This window comes from Artemia sp. Qi Xiang Cuo, chromosome 2 (genome assembly GCF_049724085.1).
Source record: "Artemia sp. Qi Xiang Cuo chromosome 2, ASM4972408v1, whole genome shotgun sequence".
Taxonomy (NCBI): Eukaryota; Metazoa; Arthropoda; class Branchiopoda; order Anostraca; family Artemiidae; genus Artemia; species Artemia sp. Qi Xiang Cuo.
In genome coordinates this window covers 12422029-12440125 of record NC_142795.1, presented here as the reverse complement: position 1 = coordinate 12440125, position 18097 = coordinate 12422029, and the positions used below count along the sequence as shown (strand labels likewise).

The 18097-nt window shown below is 36.9% G+C and overlaps 1 protein-coding gene across 2 annotated transcripts in view; it reads right to left on the bottom strand.

The window, feature by feature from the left end:
• Positions 1–18097, bottom strand: part of LOC148954909 (xaa-Pro aminopeptidase ApepP-like) — a 582094-nt gene that overhangs the window by 446367 nt on the left and 117630 nt on the right. For both annotated transcript variants that reach the window (XM_089099137.1, XM_089099128.1), the window contains exon 10: positions 3801–4034. In XM_089099137.1, the coding sequence (XP_088955263.1) occupies positions 3801–4034 (234 nt within the window). The remainder of the gene's footprint in view (positions 1–3800; positions 4035–18097) is intronic.

Genomic DNA, 18097 nt, shown 5'->3' with positions numbered 1-18097 from the left:
CAGGAAAAGGAGGCATTCTTGACCTTTGGTGTTTAAATAGTCCAAGAGCATTCAGATGAAGCTTTCAGGGAATGCTGAAGGTATTAAGTGGTTATTACGTGGTATTAAGTTGGAACTTTCAGTGAATGATGAGGAGGGTTATCATTTGAACAAAAGGCAGTATATAGACGCTAATACTGCAATATATCTACGCTGGACCACCAGCAGGAGTAATAGGTCAAGTAAGTCAAGTAATTCAAGTAATACTACTACTAGTACCACTATTGCTACTACTACTACTACCACTGCTACTGTTACTACTACTACTACTACTATTACTACTGCTACTACTTCTACCCACACAACTACTACTACTGCCTATACAACTACTACTTCTACTGCGACTTAAACCAAGGCCATGCATATTAAGGGGAAATTTGAGGAATTGTTGAAGGGGAAATTATCTAAATCAAAAGACACTAAGATCATACCGGTTGTCAAAAGGGGGTATCAGCAATAACTTGGGAACGGCTTAGTGTACTAAGTTGAAACTTCTAGCGCAGGATGAGGGGGAAGTTCAACTGATAAAAAGCAATATTTGCAAACTGCTATTGTTACTAATACTACTACAACTCATAATGTACTACCACTACTACTACTCCTACTACTATTATTATTTCTCTTATTACTACTAAGATTAAGGGTATGAAAGAGACACTTTCGGGAAATATTGAGAGGAAAGTTGAACTAAATCAAAACACACTCCGTGCATGCTGGTTGTCAAAAGGATATATCTCAGGAACGGCTTAGGGCATTAAATTACAACTTTCAGAGAATAGTGAGAGGGATGATCAATTGACTGAAAACAGGCAATATGTGCAAGCTTCCATGACTACTGCTACCACTACTACTTCTACCACTACTACTATAGCTACTACTACTACTACTACTACTACTACTACTACTACTACTGCTACTACAACTACTGCTACTACTACTATTATTATTATTATTATTACTACTACTACAACTACAAATTGACCAACTAGACCAATGACCAACTGACTAACATGTTGAACTAGATCAACAAGGCACAATTTGAATAGTATCATAAATATTATTAATGCTGTTTCTGCTATCACTAATACTAGTCCTAATGCTCTTACTATTACTTCTGCTACCATGACTACTACTATTGCTATTGCTAACGGTATTAGTAAGACTTTCAGGTAATGGTGAGGACGGTGTTGAACTGATTCAAAACGCAAAATGTACATGTAGCTTCTCGAAGGGATGTACTAGTAATATCCCAGCAACGCCATAGGGTATTAAGCTGAAACTAACAAGTCTACCAATATTACTATCACTTTTGATACGACCTTTACTACTATTACTACTGCTTCCATTAATGCCACTATTGAACTAAATCAAAAGAGTTTAAGTATATTCAGGTTGTCAAAAACAGACTAAGTTTCATTTAAGTATATCCAGGTTGTCAAAACAGACCAGGTTGTCAAGATATCCAAGTGGGATATCTTAGGACAACAATAAGGTAATTAGAGACTTTCACGGTAAGTTGATGTTGCTTTAAAACCAAAGGGAAAAAAGGGGGGAAAGGCACTACGTGCATTCTGGTTGTCAATAAGACATCTCAGTATTATCTGAAACGCAACTGAGGATATTAAGTTGATACATTCAGGATTACTACTATTACTACTACTGCTGTTTTTATTGAACTAAATAATTAGGTTTAAGTGCAATCAGGTTTGCAATATGGTTTCGATACAATGTCTTAGGAACAGAGAAGGATATTAAGTTTTATTTTTCAGGGAAAGTTGAGTGGGTATAAAATAAAATCAAAAGATACCATGTATGGCCAGATCATCAAAAGGGCGTATATTATTAAAATTGTTAGAAAAATAGTAAGCCAAAATCTGGATTTTTAAAGAGAAAAAACCAGAAAGGTTGAAAAAAACTCTTTTCTTTATCAATTAGAAAGATTATCAAACAGTTAGTGGCAACGAACTGTGAGTAAGGAGCGACCAGGGTCAATAGTAACCGAAACTCTAAGAACAGAATTTTGATTCCAATAGATACATCAAAAGAATCCAATGTTTTTGCTGATTTCAAATATATAAGTTTCATCAAGTTTTTTCTTATCCATCAAAAGTTACAAGCCTGAGAAAATTTGCCTTATTTTCGAAAAAAAGGGTGAAACAACCCCTAAAAGTCATAGATCACAACATCAGATTCAGCGAAAATCCCACCATCAGATTCAGAGTATCAGAGAACCCTATTGTAGAGGTTTCAAGTTCCTATCTGCAAAAAAGTGGACTTTTGTATTTTTTGCCAGAAAAAACAACCCGGATACGGGTTTATTATTTTTTTTTTTTCCAAAGATAATCATATCCACCCAGTGGTCCCAGAATACTGGGAGAGGGCTCACTCGAACATAAAAGAAAACTTCTAGTCCCCTTTTTAAGTGACTAAAAAAATTGCAGGGCAACTAGGCCCCCTCCCACGCTCATTCTTTTTTCAAAGTCACTTGATCAAAATTTTGAAATAACCATTTTGTTAGAAATAGTCGAAATATCTAATAACTATGTCTTTGAGGATAACTTAATCCCCCACAGACCCCAGGGGGAAGGGCTGCGAGTTATGAACTTTGCCCATTGTTTACATATATTATTTGTTATTGGGAAGCATACAGACGTTTTCAGGCAGGTTTTACCTGGCGGGGGAGGGGGGGTTACGTGGGAGATCTTTCCGTGGAGGAATTTTTCATGGGGGACGAAAATTTTCCATAAAGGGGGCACCGGATTTCCTAGCCTTATTTAAAAAACGATCAGTAAAAGGATAAATAAAAAAAATTCAACCGAAAGTAAGGAGCAACATTAAAACGTAAAGCGAACAGAAATTACTACGTATTTGAGGGGGTTTTCCCCCTCGGCAATACCACGCTCTTTATGCTAAAGTCTTTTAGTACTTTCAAAAGAGCTATTTATTCCGATTAAAGGCCCTTGTGATTCAGGGGCCCTTCTTGAAAAATTGGTACGAAATTTGAACTATAGCGTAAAGAGCCAGGTATTGACAAGGACAACCCTCTCATATAAGTAATAATTTCTGTTTGTCTTAAGTTTTGATGTTGCTGCTTACTTTCAATTAAAAAAACTTTTTTTTATTTAATGTCAATAAAAAACGAACGGAAATTAATTTGAAAAATTGATTCCAAAAAAGGAGTTTTTTAAAGAAAAGTTAAGAGCTATATTAAACCAAAGATAAGCATAAATAAAGTCAAATAGTTTTTCAAGCATTAAACTACCATAAATTACCATTAGTAACTAAAGTAAACCAAAAACCAACAGAAATTACGATAAAAAATGAGTAAAATTCAAAGCAATCAGAAAATAGGGTTACTAGGGATGACGTTCCCCCTAGTGATTTCTAAAGACCAGAAAATAACTTGTACTTTACTGAAAACAATAAAAGAGCTGCATTTCGTTTCAGGCAAAACCATGTCACTTGCAACAAAATTTAAATTATTCGATTTTTAAATTATTTCGATTAAATTATTTGACTTTAATTTAATTGACCAGCCCGAGGTTACGTTGAATGTTTTTAAGTTGCATCAGAGTAGAATTAAAAGATGTTGAGTAAACTGGCATGATGTTACCGAGTTAAGTAAGGTCGGGCGGAGTTGCAAAAATTTTGAGTAAACAGTGCTTTCCGTGCATCTAAAAGAAAACTTTTTTGGATTACTATTCGCAATAATTAGGACAGCAAAAACATGATTTGAACCTTAAGACACAATAAAATCTCACTTTCATGAACATTCAGAAAAGCACCAATTCCATGTCCTGTTCCATGTCTATAATTCAGGCCAGCTTCATAAAGTGGTACTCTCGCTAAAATATCTATATCTTTGTCAGTTGTGCCTTCGGGGAAGGTTAAGAGTCCCAAGTCTATATGTCCTATCAATACTCGTGTATAGGTTTCTTTTTGCCATTTAGTTGGCATACCATAATGCAGGGTCCTAGTTACATCAGTCGTGCCATCTAAAACAAATAATGTTCCCTGTTAAAATATGCAATCAGAGTTATCACTTATAATAGATTTTATTACTCAAGCATTTTACTGTCCTCCAAATGGTTCAAATTTTCACACGGAGAAACTAAAGGTTTTAGAAGGTGGAGCTTGAATCTTTTCAAACGTTAAAATAAATAGATCCAAAACTTCTTACTGACGCCCTTGCGGGAAATATTCTTCCTCAAATATCGCCAAGAAATACGAAGCAAATATTACCACCTAATAAGGTCCTCTAACACGGAGATCTCATCCCTGCACAGAATCCTGAGTTTTAATGCGATTTCTCAGCAAACTACACGATTCACTGCTGACTCAACTGTTTACGTGAATCTTCTATTCGTAATTGTTTTAGTTCAAGATAATTTAAATTAATAAAAAGAAACTAATTTAGATTAATTTTCAGGGGAGGGGGATGGGGTCAAGAGGGAATTTGCCCACCACTAGAGTTTTTGTCCCCCCCCTAGATTAAGAAAACACCTAATTTGGTTATTTTCAATGAAAAAAGTCTTTTTTATTTTAATTGAAGAATAAAAAAAATTCCACTCCCATAGATTTTAAAAATGTATTTTGCCCCCCTTTCCCTACATTTGTTTAAATTGATATTATTGAATATTTATTTAATAATTAAAAACGAAGTTTCACAACGAAAATTGCTGATTTGGCACCCCATGACTTAAAACTTACGAATTACATACTAATATTATCTTTATAAGCAAGCAATAATTGTGTATTTATGTATATATTTATTCTCTCTCGAAAAAACTGCCTTATTTTGTCAGAAAAATGTGTATCCTGGGATTCAAGCTTTTCAAGGTTGAATGGCCTGATTCAAGCTTTTTTCTAATATTTAACTCCAAGCATTTTCCTAAGACAGGTCAGTTTCAAGACAAATCCATGATTTTAATCCGAAATTTGTATCAATTTAACAACCTGTTGTCCTATAATACCGTTCCACAAATATATGAAACCGATAAAAATCCATTTAATTTTCAAATCAATGAAGGTTTCTCAGCATATATTCCCTGATTCAAGCTTTTTTCTATGAATTTCCTCATGCACATATCTCTTGAGTTACCTCTTGCACATTTTTTATTTCATAACCATTTTCATTGCATGGTCTTAAAATTTTATCATAAAAGCCACTTCAGTTTATAAAATTTAATGTTGCACACAATCGTTTTTATTATACTTGAACATATTATATTTGAGATTCCATTTCTAGCTATAAAGTTCACGCCATTCTTCATCTAACAATAGGAATTCCGCTTCAAAAATGACACCACACGAGGAATGCATCAATCCTACAAACTCTGAGTAAATTACGCCGAACATTATAACAACATTAATAGATCAATTCAATTTATCTACTGAATAAAAGCGACGGTGTCCGTTCTTTTATAACAAAATATTTGCTTAAGATAATGCAATGACTGTCATCGAAAATCATTGGCATGGCTACAGAAACATTCTTATCGGAGAACTCAAGATATGTCTGTTATATGGATGGTTATGTGTGTTGTTATATGGATGGTTATGGGTGTTGTTGTATGGATGGTTATGTGTTTTGTTGTATGGATAGTTATGTGTTTTGTAGAGATATTTATGTATGTTGTTGTATGGGTATGTTCGTTGTTTTATGGATGGCTATATGTCTTGTATGGATGGTTTTGTGTGTTGATATATAGATGGTTGTGTGTGTTGTTGTATGGATATGTGTGTTGTTGTATGGATAGTTATGTGTCTTATATGGACGGTTATGTGTATCGTTGTATGGATGGTTATGCCCCGTTGTATGGTGGGAGGACTTCACCGTTCTAGAGATTGACCACATACTACTTTGGTTGTCTCTGTCAGCGCTTACTTTTCAGTCAAGGGCATAGAGTTTGAGTGTCTCCAGGAGGCAGGGGCACAACGCAGGCGTAAAAAAATGTGGATTATCTCAAAAGTTTCACATGGAAACACTAGCCTTTGTCAGGCCGTTTTCTGTGATCAAGAAAAGGTCAGTAGTAGATAAAGTTCAATGTTCCACTACATCACTGGCAAATCTTTATTCAACTTAGCAAGCTATTGACTGGTTTAATACAAAGAAAAAGGAAAATAAAACGATTTAACTTTTTAGCTTGTAAAAACTTTAAACGTTCCATCTTATGGGTAAAGTGGCAGAACTCTAAGTGCGATCTCACATCTTCGACCCTAAGTACGTACCGCAATAAGAAGGGGACTAAAAAAGCAGTATTCCTTCAACAGAGCCCATGACAGCCCTATTCTTATGTACTATTGGAGTTGCTAGCCCATTGTATCCCCTCAATTGGTACTGCCACAGCCATAGGGGGTTACTAGAGCCAAATGAACTTAAAAATCCCTCTTGTCCGGTGTTTGAGATAGAACGTTTCCTGGAAACATTGCATGTCAAAGAAAATTGTCGCTATATCATGAGAGCTCTATGTTGTAAATATCGTATCTGAGTTCCCTGGAAGCATTGCTTGTCATGTTTATTGTGTCGATGAAACAATCCAATAGTTCCCAGCGCACAGTATCATTGCGTAAGATATCAAAGCTTCTGGTGAAAATAAAATGTTTGCTAAGTATTTGATATAAAAGAATGGGTTTGTCCAAGTTATTATCATTACATTAAGTCATCTATCAACATGTTTAATAAAAAAATTTGATAAGGAATGCAATAAAAAAGAAGTTCGTAATCTATGTATTTTTGTCGTATGCTTAGTGGACGAGGAGCCTTTTTCATACAGTTATGGTTTATCAAAAGACATTTGCAATCCCTTTAGTTACCAAATTGTATGTACAACATCTTCAGTTTAAACAACATCCCTCACTACTATCCATTTTTGAACTTTAGAATTCAATCTATGGATTATTTTGAACAAAGACCTTCAGGAGGTGGTAAAGAACAATATCAGAACTAAAAAAGACCATTTACCGAATAGTATGTGCTTGTATCTAATATATAATCATTATTTATAAAAATACTCCCCACTAGCAATTCTTGAAATATTGAAATCAATCCACGAAATATTTTTAAACCTGGACCTTCAAGGGACGGTAAAAAAGTAATATTAGAACTAAAAAGCTCATAAACACTGCCTTCGAGTGATTATTACAGTTTTTAATTATTTTTGTTAAAAGTGTTGTTTTGCCAGACATGGACGGTCCGCAAAGAAACGATCTGAAGGGTGTTTTAAATTGATACATACTCTTCCAGTGTCAAAATGCAACTAACCTATCCTAACCTCAATCTTTTGAATAAACATTCAAAGGAAATAGAATATATGGTTTCTTTAATTCACATATATACAACATGAAAATATATTTACAACATTTTAAAAACACTTGAATATATTTACAATTGCAGTTGGGCGCGCGGCGACCGATCCGGGAGGTGGTTGGAAGGCCGGGGTGGCACCCGCAGAGAGCTCAGGCAGGTTAGCAACAAGATAAACACTTAAAAATAAAACACAAAATAAACACTTGAAAATTACCACTTTGCGCAATGACTAGATAAAAAAAGGGTAGTAGCGAGATTTTGACGGAAAAATGAGTAGATATAAAAAAGGTAGTGTTGATCTGTTGATGGAAAAACGCCCCCCCCCCCCCAAACAGACGGTCTCCCTCCCACAACAACAGAGCTTTCTCCAGACCGAGTTGCTTTCTATAATTTACACATTCAAATCGACCTGAAGTAAGATAATGGCCATGTGGTAGAAATCTCACACCACCCTCGAGTGCACAGACTTTGTCCGATATGGTGGACATGGCATTTTTTTCGACTCGAACTGTATGGTTTTTGTATTTTAAAGAGCAAATCACCATGACGCTTGCTCTTGGAATTAAACTATTTTCTACACAATTCCTGTAAGTACTCACGGTGGAAATTTCCTTTACATAGCATTCAAGCCACCGTTTGCCGCTTTTTTAGCAATGTTATTTTGAGTTTCCACGCAGTACACCTTCGGACCGGGAAATACACCATGCGTTACCAAATCACACCATGCGTTACCAAATCACCCGTTTCTAATTTTAATTTCAACAACTGATTTGGGGCCTGGCTTTTCACTAGCTTTAGATAGCGGGACTCATCCCATTTTGTGTAATCCATCCGACACCTAATGTACTCTCTAATTTCCGAATCGTCTAATAAATTATTTATTTTAACTTTAACAAAAAAGAATCTGTATTCCCATAAAAAACTTGAACTTGTCCCTCCCTCGGCCACTGGTGTTTACATACATTGTAACAAAAATCCAACATGGTTTTTTTTGAAATTTCTAAAATGGCACTGCCAGCGGCAGTGTTTTTATTTAAAACTACATTTCTTTTTTTCCTATGTAAAAGGACCACATTGGACTCGATGATCGTGAATGATATGAAGTTCGGATCTGGAATGATTCGCGTACATTCTTTTAAGTCGGTTACAAGGTCACAACGATTCCTGTTTCGCAAACGCTCACATATTTCACCAAAAGCCAAATTTAATATGAGTTTAAAGATCTCTTTTTCGACATTTGTTTTTCGCTTGAGAGCGTTGATTGACCAAGGTATCAACAAACGTCTTCATGTAAGGTTTTTTATCGAATTGGACGGCTCCATGAATCCTAGTGACATTGAAATCGTTGGCAAGCATCTACCGCACAAGAATGTGGTGTACAACAATATTCCGCTTCTGCTCCACGTGGGCAATAAGCTTTTGTTCTGAAGGTGTCCAATGCCTGCCTTTATTCTCTACTAAAGATATATTGTAGGGACTCAGCGAGTCCCTATGCACCGGTCTATTGATGCAGGGGAAATTAGAGCCTTTTACCGAGTCCTAAAGATCAAGGGGTATTTCACCGTTAGTTTCGAAAAAATTTCCTTGTGGTTACTTTTTTGAAAAAGTCAGAATATCAAGGAACTTTGGAACAGAAGGATTTTCAATCCATTAGCAAATCCCACACGTCAAATAAAAGTGAGGTATTGCCTACGGGTAAAGGGAATTCATATCCAAGAAAACAGCATCCGACTTTTCACCGGTGTGTTGTCCAGTCGGATCAGTTTTCATGATACGGTCCCCGTGAAAAACATACCCACCCCGCATTAATCTCTCTACAAACAGGTGCTGATCCATGTCGGCGATCAGACCTATTTCTACGCCACTGATTTTAAGAATCAAGTCCATCACCAGGTGAGGAGTGGAAAATAATACCCTAAATCCAACCCGAATTCCCCATTAGATTTTATCCATTTTCTGGCAAACAATGTCCAGAAGAGTCAAAACAGCACTAGCCAAGTACAGTTTACAGTAATCCCACTCATTTTTACACCATTCCTTTGCCCAAACCCTCTTGGAAAATTCATAGTCGCCAGTGGTGTATTGACTGTCCGTAATTGAATTGTAAAATGCTTCAATAGGCGGTATTGACACCTCATCTAGCCTCAAGGTGGAGTTGTAGTAATCATATGCGTATATGCCCTTACACGTTGATAAATCATACAGTTCCTCATCTGGATAGTGCTGTTTAAGGAGGGGGCATATACGGGGCATAAACTATTAAAATCGTTATTTTTTGTACTTGAATGAGTTGACTTAAAGCCTTGGGGAAGAAACTGAAAGAGTCTAAAAACAGATTTTATTCCAAAAAGTATTACCATAATCAATGGTTTGCCATTTAAATTCTAAGACAAGCAACTTTTCAGATGATTTTGGTATGATATTATAAGAAAAAGAACCATCTACCCATGCATTATCTAGAACTCCCTCTTTAACAATGCGGGGCAACGCCAGTAAAATAAACTTTAAATCGTAATTGGAATTGTGTATAAAAACCGGTAAAAAGTATTGTTGCCTAACATTTAAATTACACGATTTACGAACGATCCCCAAAAAATTACTCCCTCTTGATGAAATTTCTTGGTATAAATGACCATGATCGCGGGTTTTCGCATCCGCTTTATTAATTTTTTTCTTGCAAACCCAACAAATGTCTTGATTTTTAATAGCCAACTCGTCCTCAGAGGATAGATTCAATGGATAGTGTGTATGGCGCAGCCGTGAAATTGCCTCATTTGCTGTTTTAATAACAGCAACCATAGCTGTGCCAACGCAATCTTCTCCACCAAACGTCTCACAAAAATCTTCAAATTGCATCATATTACTTGAATATCTTCGCGCTTGAACAAAAGACATCGCAGAGGTGTTGTATTTTTTCAAGTAATTCGAATTTTACGGATCTATCAAGTCAGTGAGAGTAGCTTCATTGTCCAATGATACCTTATTGCCTAACAGCAGTGTGTTCTGGAATCTTTATAGTAGTATACTGTTATTCCTCCCTGAAACCTTTTCTAAAGACGAGTACTTATGATGCTTGCAGTGTATTAATTTATTACTGAATTTCAATTCGGTGAGAAACCTATAAAGACAGATTGGGCAGTAATAGCGTGTTGTTTGATTTTTACCCTGACTTAAAACCTGACTAATATGGAGGATAGAAAAAAAATATCCAATTGATTTAGGATCTTTGGCAGGCTCGTACAGAAGCCATACCTAGTGTTTCACTGAACCAATGGCCGGTGCTCTTACATAATAAATTACCCCTTTTTTATCACTAAGTTCCCCATCTTCAAATTCTTCATCAAACTGTAAAACTGTTACCCCAACTTTTAAGTTTTCATTAGCCTTTTCAAAAATATCAATCCTTTAAGCGTTACTGGATTGCCCCCTTAAACAACTAAAATCTACTTTTGGAGAATCAGAACCCTCCCCACCACCATTTACTGCCCAATCGTCTAACATTGTCTTACTAGCACCATTTGTCAACGGTTTATGTCCTGCCACAAGGACTGAATACTTAAAATACTCCAAGCCCGTGTCGAAACGAAAGTGTTGTACACCCTGACACCCTTTTAAATTACTATCATATTTTTTAAAGTTAGGTTTTCCGCCCCCCTCCCACTTCTTAATGCAAATTCCCTTTTAAATTTAGTGATATTTAATTCTAGTTCTTATAAAAATAAAACCGATAAACCACTCTCGTTTTCATTATACCCCTCCATCCTATTAACCATTTCACCCACCCAATCCTAAATCAGACCTTCAAAATTATGCAGGTCCGGGTGAAGCGTCTGCATTCGTCTTTGAATATGACGGTCGCGCAAAACACCCAAACTTGCATTAAAAAAATATTTGTAAACGCGATGGACGCTTTTAAAGAATTCCTCCCTTCCGCTTCCCATAAATGTATTTCGAGAAGTGCCCGAATCATGCTGACGTAGAGACATGCGGTTTCTATGGTGTCCGTTTGAGTAATACCACATGACAGGAAATTGAACTGGTCCCAAAATTTAGCTTTGTATACGTGAATTTTGCGCAAGTTAGTATTTGGTTAACAAAAATCAGGTAACACTAGGAGTGAGCCAGCCGCAATTGTTCTCATATAACTGTGTGGGGTGGGTGCTTCTAGCACCCTCTCGACCGCGTTAGCAAGTAAATGTTCTAATAAATTGTCCAAAAATTCATTGCTGAGGCGGAGATCGCTCACAAAACTATCTAAATCAAATAGACTCACCGGACTCGCCCCTGGGCTTAAACCCCTCTCATGTTCACTATTCTCCAGGACCTCTTGCATGTTTATAAAACTCTCTATATCCTCGTAAGGGTTTTAGGTCCCTTGATATGGTGGTTTGTGAACCTAGAAAAATAATAAGAGCATATTAGCTGACTGGAAGCTATTGCCCTATGAAAAAGAGAGGACTGTTATGAAGGGGCACTATACCCTCTTGAAACTGTAAACACCACACTATTCATTAGAATGTCTTATTGCATTATGAAAGGATACCATGACCTCTCGGAAGTCATAGAGCCCCACTACTCATTGAAATATATCATTGCACTATGATGGGGTACCATGGCCTCTTGGAACTCTAAGCCCTCCACTACTCATTGGAATGCAAAGGTGTCCTATGTCCTCACTACTGATGTAAATGAGATTCCCTTTCCATAGTGCACCTTTTGTATGTATTATGAAGCATTGAAAGGTTTGCCCGAACTAGTACTATAACTTTTAAAAAAATAATCTTGCAAAACTCACCGAAGGGGGTTTCATTCTGGTAATTTGGCCAGAAATTCTTCGGCCCAGGCCAGTAATTCATCTGAGGCTTCCTCTACTGTTCCTTCGCCAATATATTGGGCTACAAGTTGGTCAATTTTGGTCTGAAAAAAATGAGCTTAAAAATCCCCTTCAAAGCCAAAAAATGGGGGGAAATGTCTATAGTGATCTAAAAAACTTTTTAGTGTCTCTGACAAGCTTCATTTAGAGACCTCTCACAAAAAAGTCAAAAATAAAGATAAAAAAAAACTCCTTTAATGTCTGAATGGGCTCTCTGACAGGTAAAAAAACGTCTTTATTAGAGTGAAATGGTTAAAAACAATCTTATTTCTAAGGGAGAGAGTCTTTTAAAAAAGGGGGGGTAGGGATGTATTCTGAAACTTCAATATTCTAACAAAATAGTGAAAAAAAGAACATTATTATGGGAAGGCACAGGTTAAACCAAAAACTAGCGAGTAGTTGCTTAAAAGCTGAAGCCTTATTTCTAAGTCCCTTAAAACTAGGAGTTATGGAGCCCGAAAGAAAGACAAAAGTAGTGAAAAAGACATAAAAAAATACATAAATTTAGGTACGTGTGAAGCTATTAGGGGTACACCGATGAGTCCTAAAAATCAGGGAGTATGCACTTAAAAGCTGAAAAACAATCTTATTTCAGAGACATCTAATATTCTGGTGAAAAGCTTTTATTATGTTGAAAAAAATGGCTAAGAACAACCTAATTTCTGAGAGATAGTGTCTTTTAAAACTAGGCAAGATAGGGATGTATTCTGAAACTTTAATATTTTAGCGAGAAATAGTGAAAAGAAAGGGCTAAAATAGTTGAAAAAAGTAGTCTTATTTCCAAGTCTTTAAAACAAGGGGAAAACTATAACATTTTAGCGAAAAATAGTATTATTAGCTTCAAATGGCGAGATAGATATTTCTGTAACCTGGTAGAAAATAGAGGTAAAAATGCTTACATCTTCAAACTCAGGCTGCACTTGGGCCCCTGAAGATCCTGGGTATGCATGTCGGAGGATGGACGGGGTGGTGACGTAAGGCTCTTGTGCAGCCGGGCCAGCAATATCACAGGGTTGTGCAGTCGGGGCAGCGATATCACTGGCTTGCAGAGATGAGCCAGCGGGGGCCGCCGTTTTGTAGTTACCTGCCCACTCTCTCTTTAATTTTCTTCCATGCTGCACAGGGGCTTGCACGGATCGGACTTGTGCAGGCAGCGCTTGTCTGGAGGGTGCTCTGGATGGCACAGCCCCGGAAGGGTCGGGCTTATCTTGATGGGGAGCCAAGGGTTGCACCGGCAGTGCTTTGGTAGGATTGGCCTTCTCTTAATGGTGAGCCATTGGTTGCGCGGCCAGTGGCCGTCCGAAAGGAGGAGCATATTTGATGACTGATGCCCTTCACCCACTGGGGTTCGCTTGTTGGCAGGAGCGAGGGCAGGGAAATTCTGAAAAGAAAGGAAAATTTAGAATATGATAGTAATGTTAGGGAAGAAAAGAAATTAGTGAAAGTAGGATTTTTATGAAAGCTTCTTAAACCTAAAGAGCAGATATAATCCATGAATTCGAGAAATGAGAGCATTTAAATAGACCCCACCCCTTCCTTTCCCGGAAGGTAAAACTTGGAAACCTTAGTTTTGCTATAAAACCCTCTTTAAGGTCTAGGACTTGGATAGAATCCCGGTACCAAATGGTGTGACATCAACTAATAACCCACGTACAATGTTCTCCCTATAATAGACACTAATAAGCCAGAAATGTTTAAATGCATTACAAAAAATAATGGGTTCCAAGGGCAAGTCTCCCGCTCATTTTTTCAAAAAAGCATGAAATAGAAATAATACCCAATCATTTTTTATACGCAGGAATGTAAAATGCTAGAGAATAATTTATCTGTAGTCTAGGCTCGCATGCGAGCTTTTACCATTTATATACAATAAGCTGTTTAAAAACTAGATTTTTATCTAAAATAAATGTTTTCATTTCCCCATCGTTATGCGCACAATTTCAAAGCCTAAAATATCTGTATTAGGCATTAATTTTGCCAAGAAAAATTCAGACATAGAATTGTGCAAAGGCCGTCAAACCTTAGAATAGCCCTTCATTGTTTACCAGACACCCTTTGAGAGGGTTCACATTCACACACATGTTTTGTTGAATTAGATAATGCGCGTGCGAAAGGATTTGTTAGAGAACCTCCCCTTTCGAGACGCATTCACATATGTTTATGTTAATTTAGACGACGCACACACGATATATTTTGTTGAATGCTAAGGTTTTAAAGCCATAAGTGGTAGATTGCAGAAAAACAAAACTTATTAGCGAAAAGAATAATGTCTTTTTTCGAAAGAATTAAATGCTAGTGAAGGGGGGGGGGGGGTTTACACAGTAGAAAAAAGATTATATTTTGAACAAAGCAGAGTATAAAGATTTTTTTGGGGGGAGGGGAGTAGAGTGAGAAAAGGGACTTACTTTTTCATAGGTATTATCCATTGTTTAAGATGCTTGTGTACTTGTCAACTTTTTGAAAGAGACTGATAGGGAAATGTCTTTACCCGCTCTATATATGGCATATATTGGCGAGGTATGTTTTGCCTAAAAACAACACAGGGGAGTTCAACCACCTGGGAATTTCGGTTAGTAACAGTGCAGGGAAGTTTCAGCCACCTGGGGATGTGTCTAGACATGTTTTCGTCTAGAAAGAATGCAGGAGATTTCAGCTACCTGGGGGTGTGTCTAGACGTCATTTTGCCTTGAAACAAGGCAGGGGAGTTTTGTCTAGTAACAACGTGGGGAAGCTTCGCTAGATGGGAGATGTGTCTGGAAAAACATCGTAGGGGATTTCACCCACCTGGCAACTTTGTTTAGACATGATTTGCCTACTAACAAGTAAAAGGGTGTGTCAAATGACGTCAGAGGGCTGCGTTTAAAATTCTATGTTATTTTCCCTATGGATGCTGTGACGTCAGAAGGCATGTCACAGGAACCCTATGGGAAAAGGGAGGGCATGTCATCGGAATCCTATGGGAAAAGGGAGGGCATGACTTTGAAATCCTATGGGAAAAGGGAGGGCATGTCATCGGAAAAAGGGAGGGGCATGTCAGCGGAATTCTACGGGAAAAGGGAGGGCATGTTATCGAAAAAAGGGAGGGCATGTTGTCGGACCAATGGAGGGGGTACTACCCTAATTATCAAGAACCAAGGTCAGTAATATCACTTAGGAAAGTCCAGGGACATGCACGGTCTGTAAATGTTCAAGTTACACACGGGGAATTTTGACTGGCAAATACCAAGAGTGAAAACACCAATTAGATGTTCACACAGCGGAAGAAAGTGTTGCATAAAATATTTATAGCTCAAATATTTTTACTATATTTTAGAAAGAATAAAAACACAAGGAAATATTTCGGATCTAACACATTCGCTAACTAAAATTTTTCTGTTAAATACCCCATTTTCGGCTTCCTAAGTTTAAGGAAGTTTCAATTCCTGCTAGAGCAAAGGGGTTTACACATCAAATTGTCAAATCGGGGCATTTTTCCTATTTTTGGACACCCCCGTTAAGGTGGGTAGGAGAGCAATGATGTTAGTGATAATATTAACTAGATATGCCCTTTATATTCACAACATAAAAAAATAAGATTTTGTTTCTTTTTAAGGGAAATTCAGAGGTTCCTCCCAAAAGAAGGCGAGGATTATACAAAGTGGGGAGGATACAGCCCCCTCAAAACCTTCAGAGGCTTCAAGACCAATATTCATTATGTACACCAACCGTTCTCTCCTCTGAAAGCGAGATAGGGAAGTTGCCAGAGCATCAGGACCTATGCCCAATGGCAGTGAAGCTGCCACCCCATCAGAGCTTGTGCTCCCCATGCAAGGCCAGGATGCTACTCCTTTGGCCCCCAAACCCCATGACTGTGAAGCTTCAGGTCCATCGGGACCTGCCCTCCCCTGCAGACCCATGGTATGGAGCCTTCTGCCCCCATGCAATATGGAACTGTGGATCTTAATGTAAGTGTAAATTCTTTGGTATTCTTTCATAAAGCTTATATATTAGTGCTGTAAAAAAGTACCGCTTTTTCTAGCTAATGTATATTCTTGGTCAGACTAAAAAGGGGAGAAATAACTAGGATGTAGGGGGTATTATTCACTGCCTCTGAGAGGGGGGTTTACTGATATTGCCCCCATCCTAAAAATAATCCATTCTTTTCGGGGTTAATAAAGGGAAAAAGGTAAAACGGGAAAAGGGAAAAGTTAAAAAAAAACTTAAGTTTAAAAAGTTTCAAAAAATTCCCCAGTTCCAAAAAGATCCAAGTTAAAAAAAATTCTTAGTTCCCCTTTAAAAATTCTAAGTTCTATAAAATTCCAGTTCAAAAAAATGTTCAGAATCAAAAATAAATAAGATTCGCCTCAAGGAACTCGTAAACCATTCGAAGACAGTGGTTATGCGCTTTTTAGTTTTGATATTGCTCTTTACCGTTCCTTGAAGGTCCAGGTTCACAAATTTTCCACGGATTGAATTCAATAGTTCAAGAATAAGGAGTAGGGAGGGGCACTTTTTACAAAGAATGATTATATATGATATACAAACTTATACAATTCGGTAAATAATCTTTTTCAGTTCGGATTTTGTTCTTTACCACCCCCTGAAAGTCCAGATTCAAATTAATCAACGGATTGAGTTCAAAAATGGATAGTGGAGCGGGATTTTTTAAAAAACTTAAAATGATATATATAGACAATTTGGTAACTAAAGGGATTGTAAATGTCTTTTGATAAACCGAAATTCTATGAAAAAGAGTCCCCATTCTCTAAGTATACGACAAAAATACAAAGGTTACGAACCTCTTGTTTATTGCAATCCTCATCAAAGTTCCTTTTATTCAAAATGTTGATCGAACACTTTATGTAATGATAATAACTTTGACGAATTCTCATTCTTTTATATCTAATACTTGGCAAACTATTGTATTTTCACCGGAAGCTGAGATACCTTACGCAGTGGTACTCTGAGCTCGGAACCATTGGATTGTTTCATCGACAAAATAAACTTGGCAAGCAATGTTTCCAGGAAACTCAGATACAATATTTACAACATAGTGCTCTCATGGTACAGCGATAATATTCTTTGACATGCAAGGTTTCCAGGAAACTTTCCTATCTCAAAGACCCGAAACGAGGGATGGGTAACGTCATTTGGCTCTAGTAAGCCCCAAATGGTTGTTGCAGTACCAATTGAGGGGATACAAGGGACTAGCAAATCCAATATTACATCGAGATAGGGCTGTCACGGGCCTTTTTGAAGGGAAACTACTTACAAACCCTTGATTTATGACCCTTTGGTTGATTTACGCATAGTTCTGTGAAATAGTAAAATATTGAAACTATCACACCAAAAAGTTCTGTCTAACATTTTTGATCTTCTGTGGTAATTTCCAAAAACACTTTGCTAAGCTGTGCACAAAAGTAGGAACAGGATACAAGGGAAAAAGCTAAATACTTGCGTTATTCTTCTCTTTTCTTGTCCCATGAGTTTTGATTATGTACATTATCATGGTTGATGAGTTTACCTTTAAGTTGTTCACTAGTTTGACGTAAATGGCTTTATGTTTGCCATTTTGAAAACAAATATGTTATTTTCTTTTTACAAACTAGTATAAATTTGTAATTTCTTATGATTTCCAATTAATAATTAATTTTTCATTATTAAAAAACAAATTATAATTAACTTGTTATTTGTAATTCCTTTAAAAAAATATTATTATTATTAATTCTTAATTTATTATTAAAAAGCGGAAAAAACAGCCCAACAAGCGAAAGACTGACCTCCATTCTTGAGTTTTATGGTTTATCAAAAAAGAGATGTTTACATTTTATTACATAAACCTGATAAATTACGGAACACTAAGTTTCTGAAAATTAATGAGGAGGGTTTTCAGATTA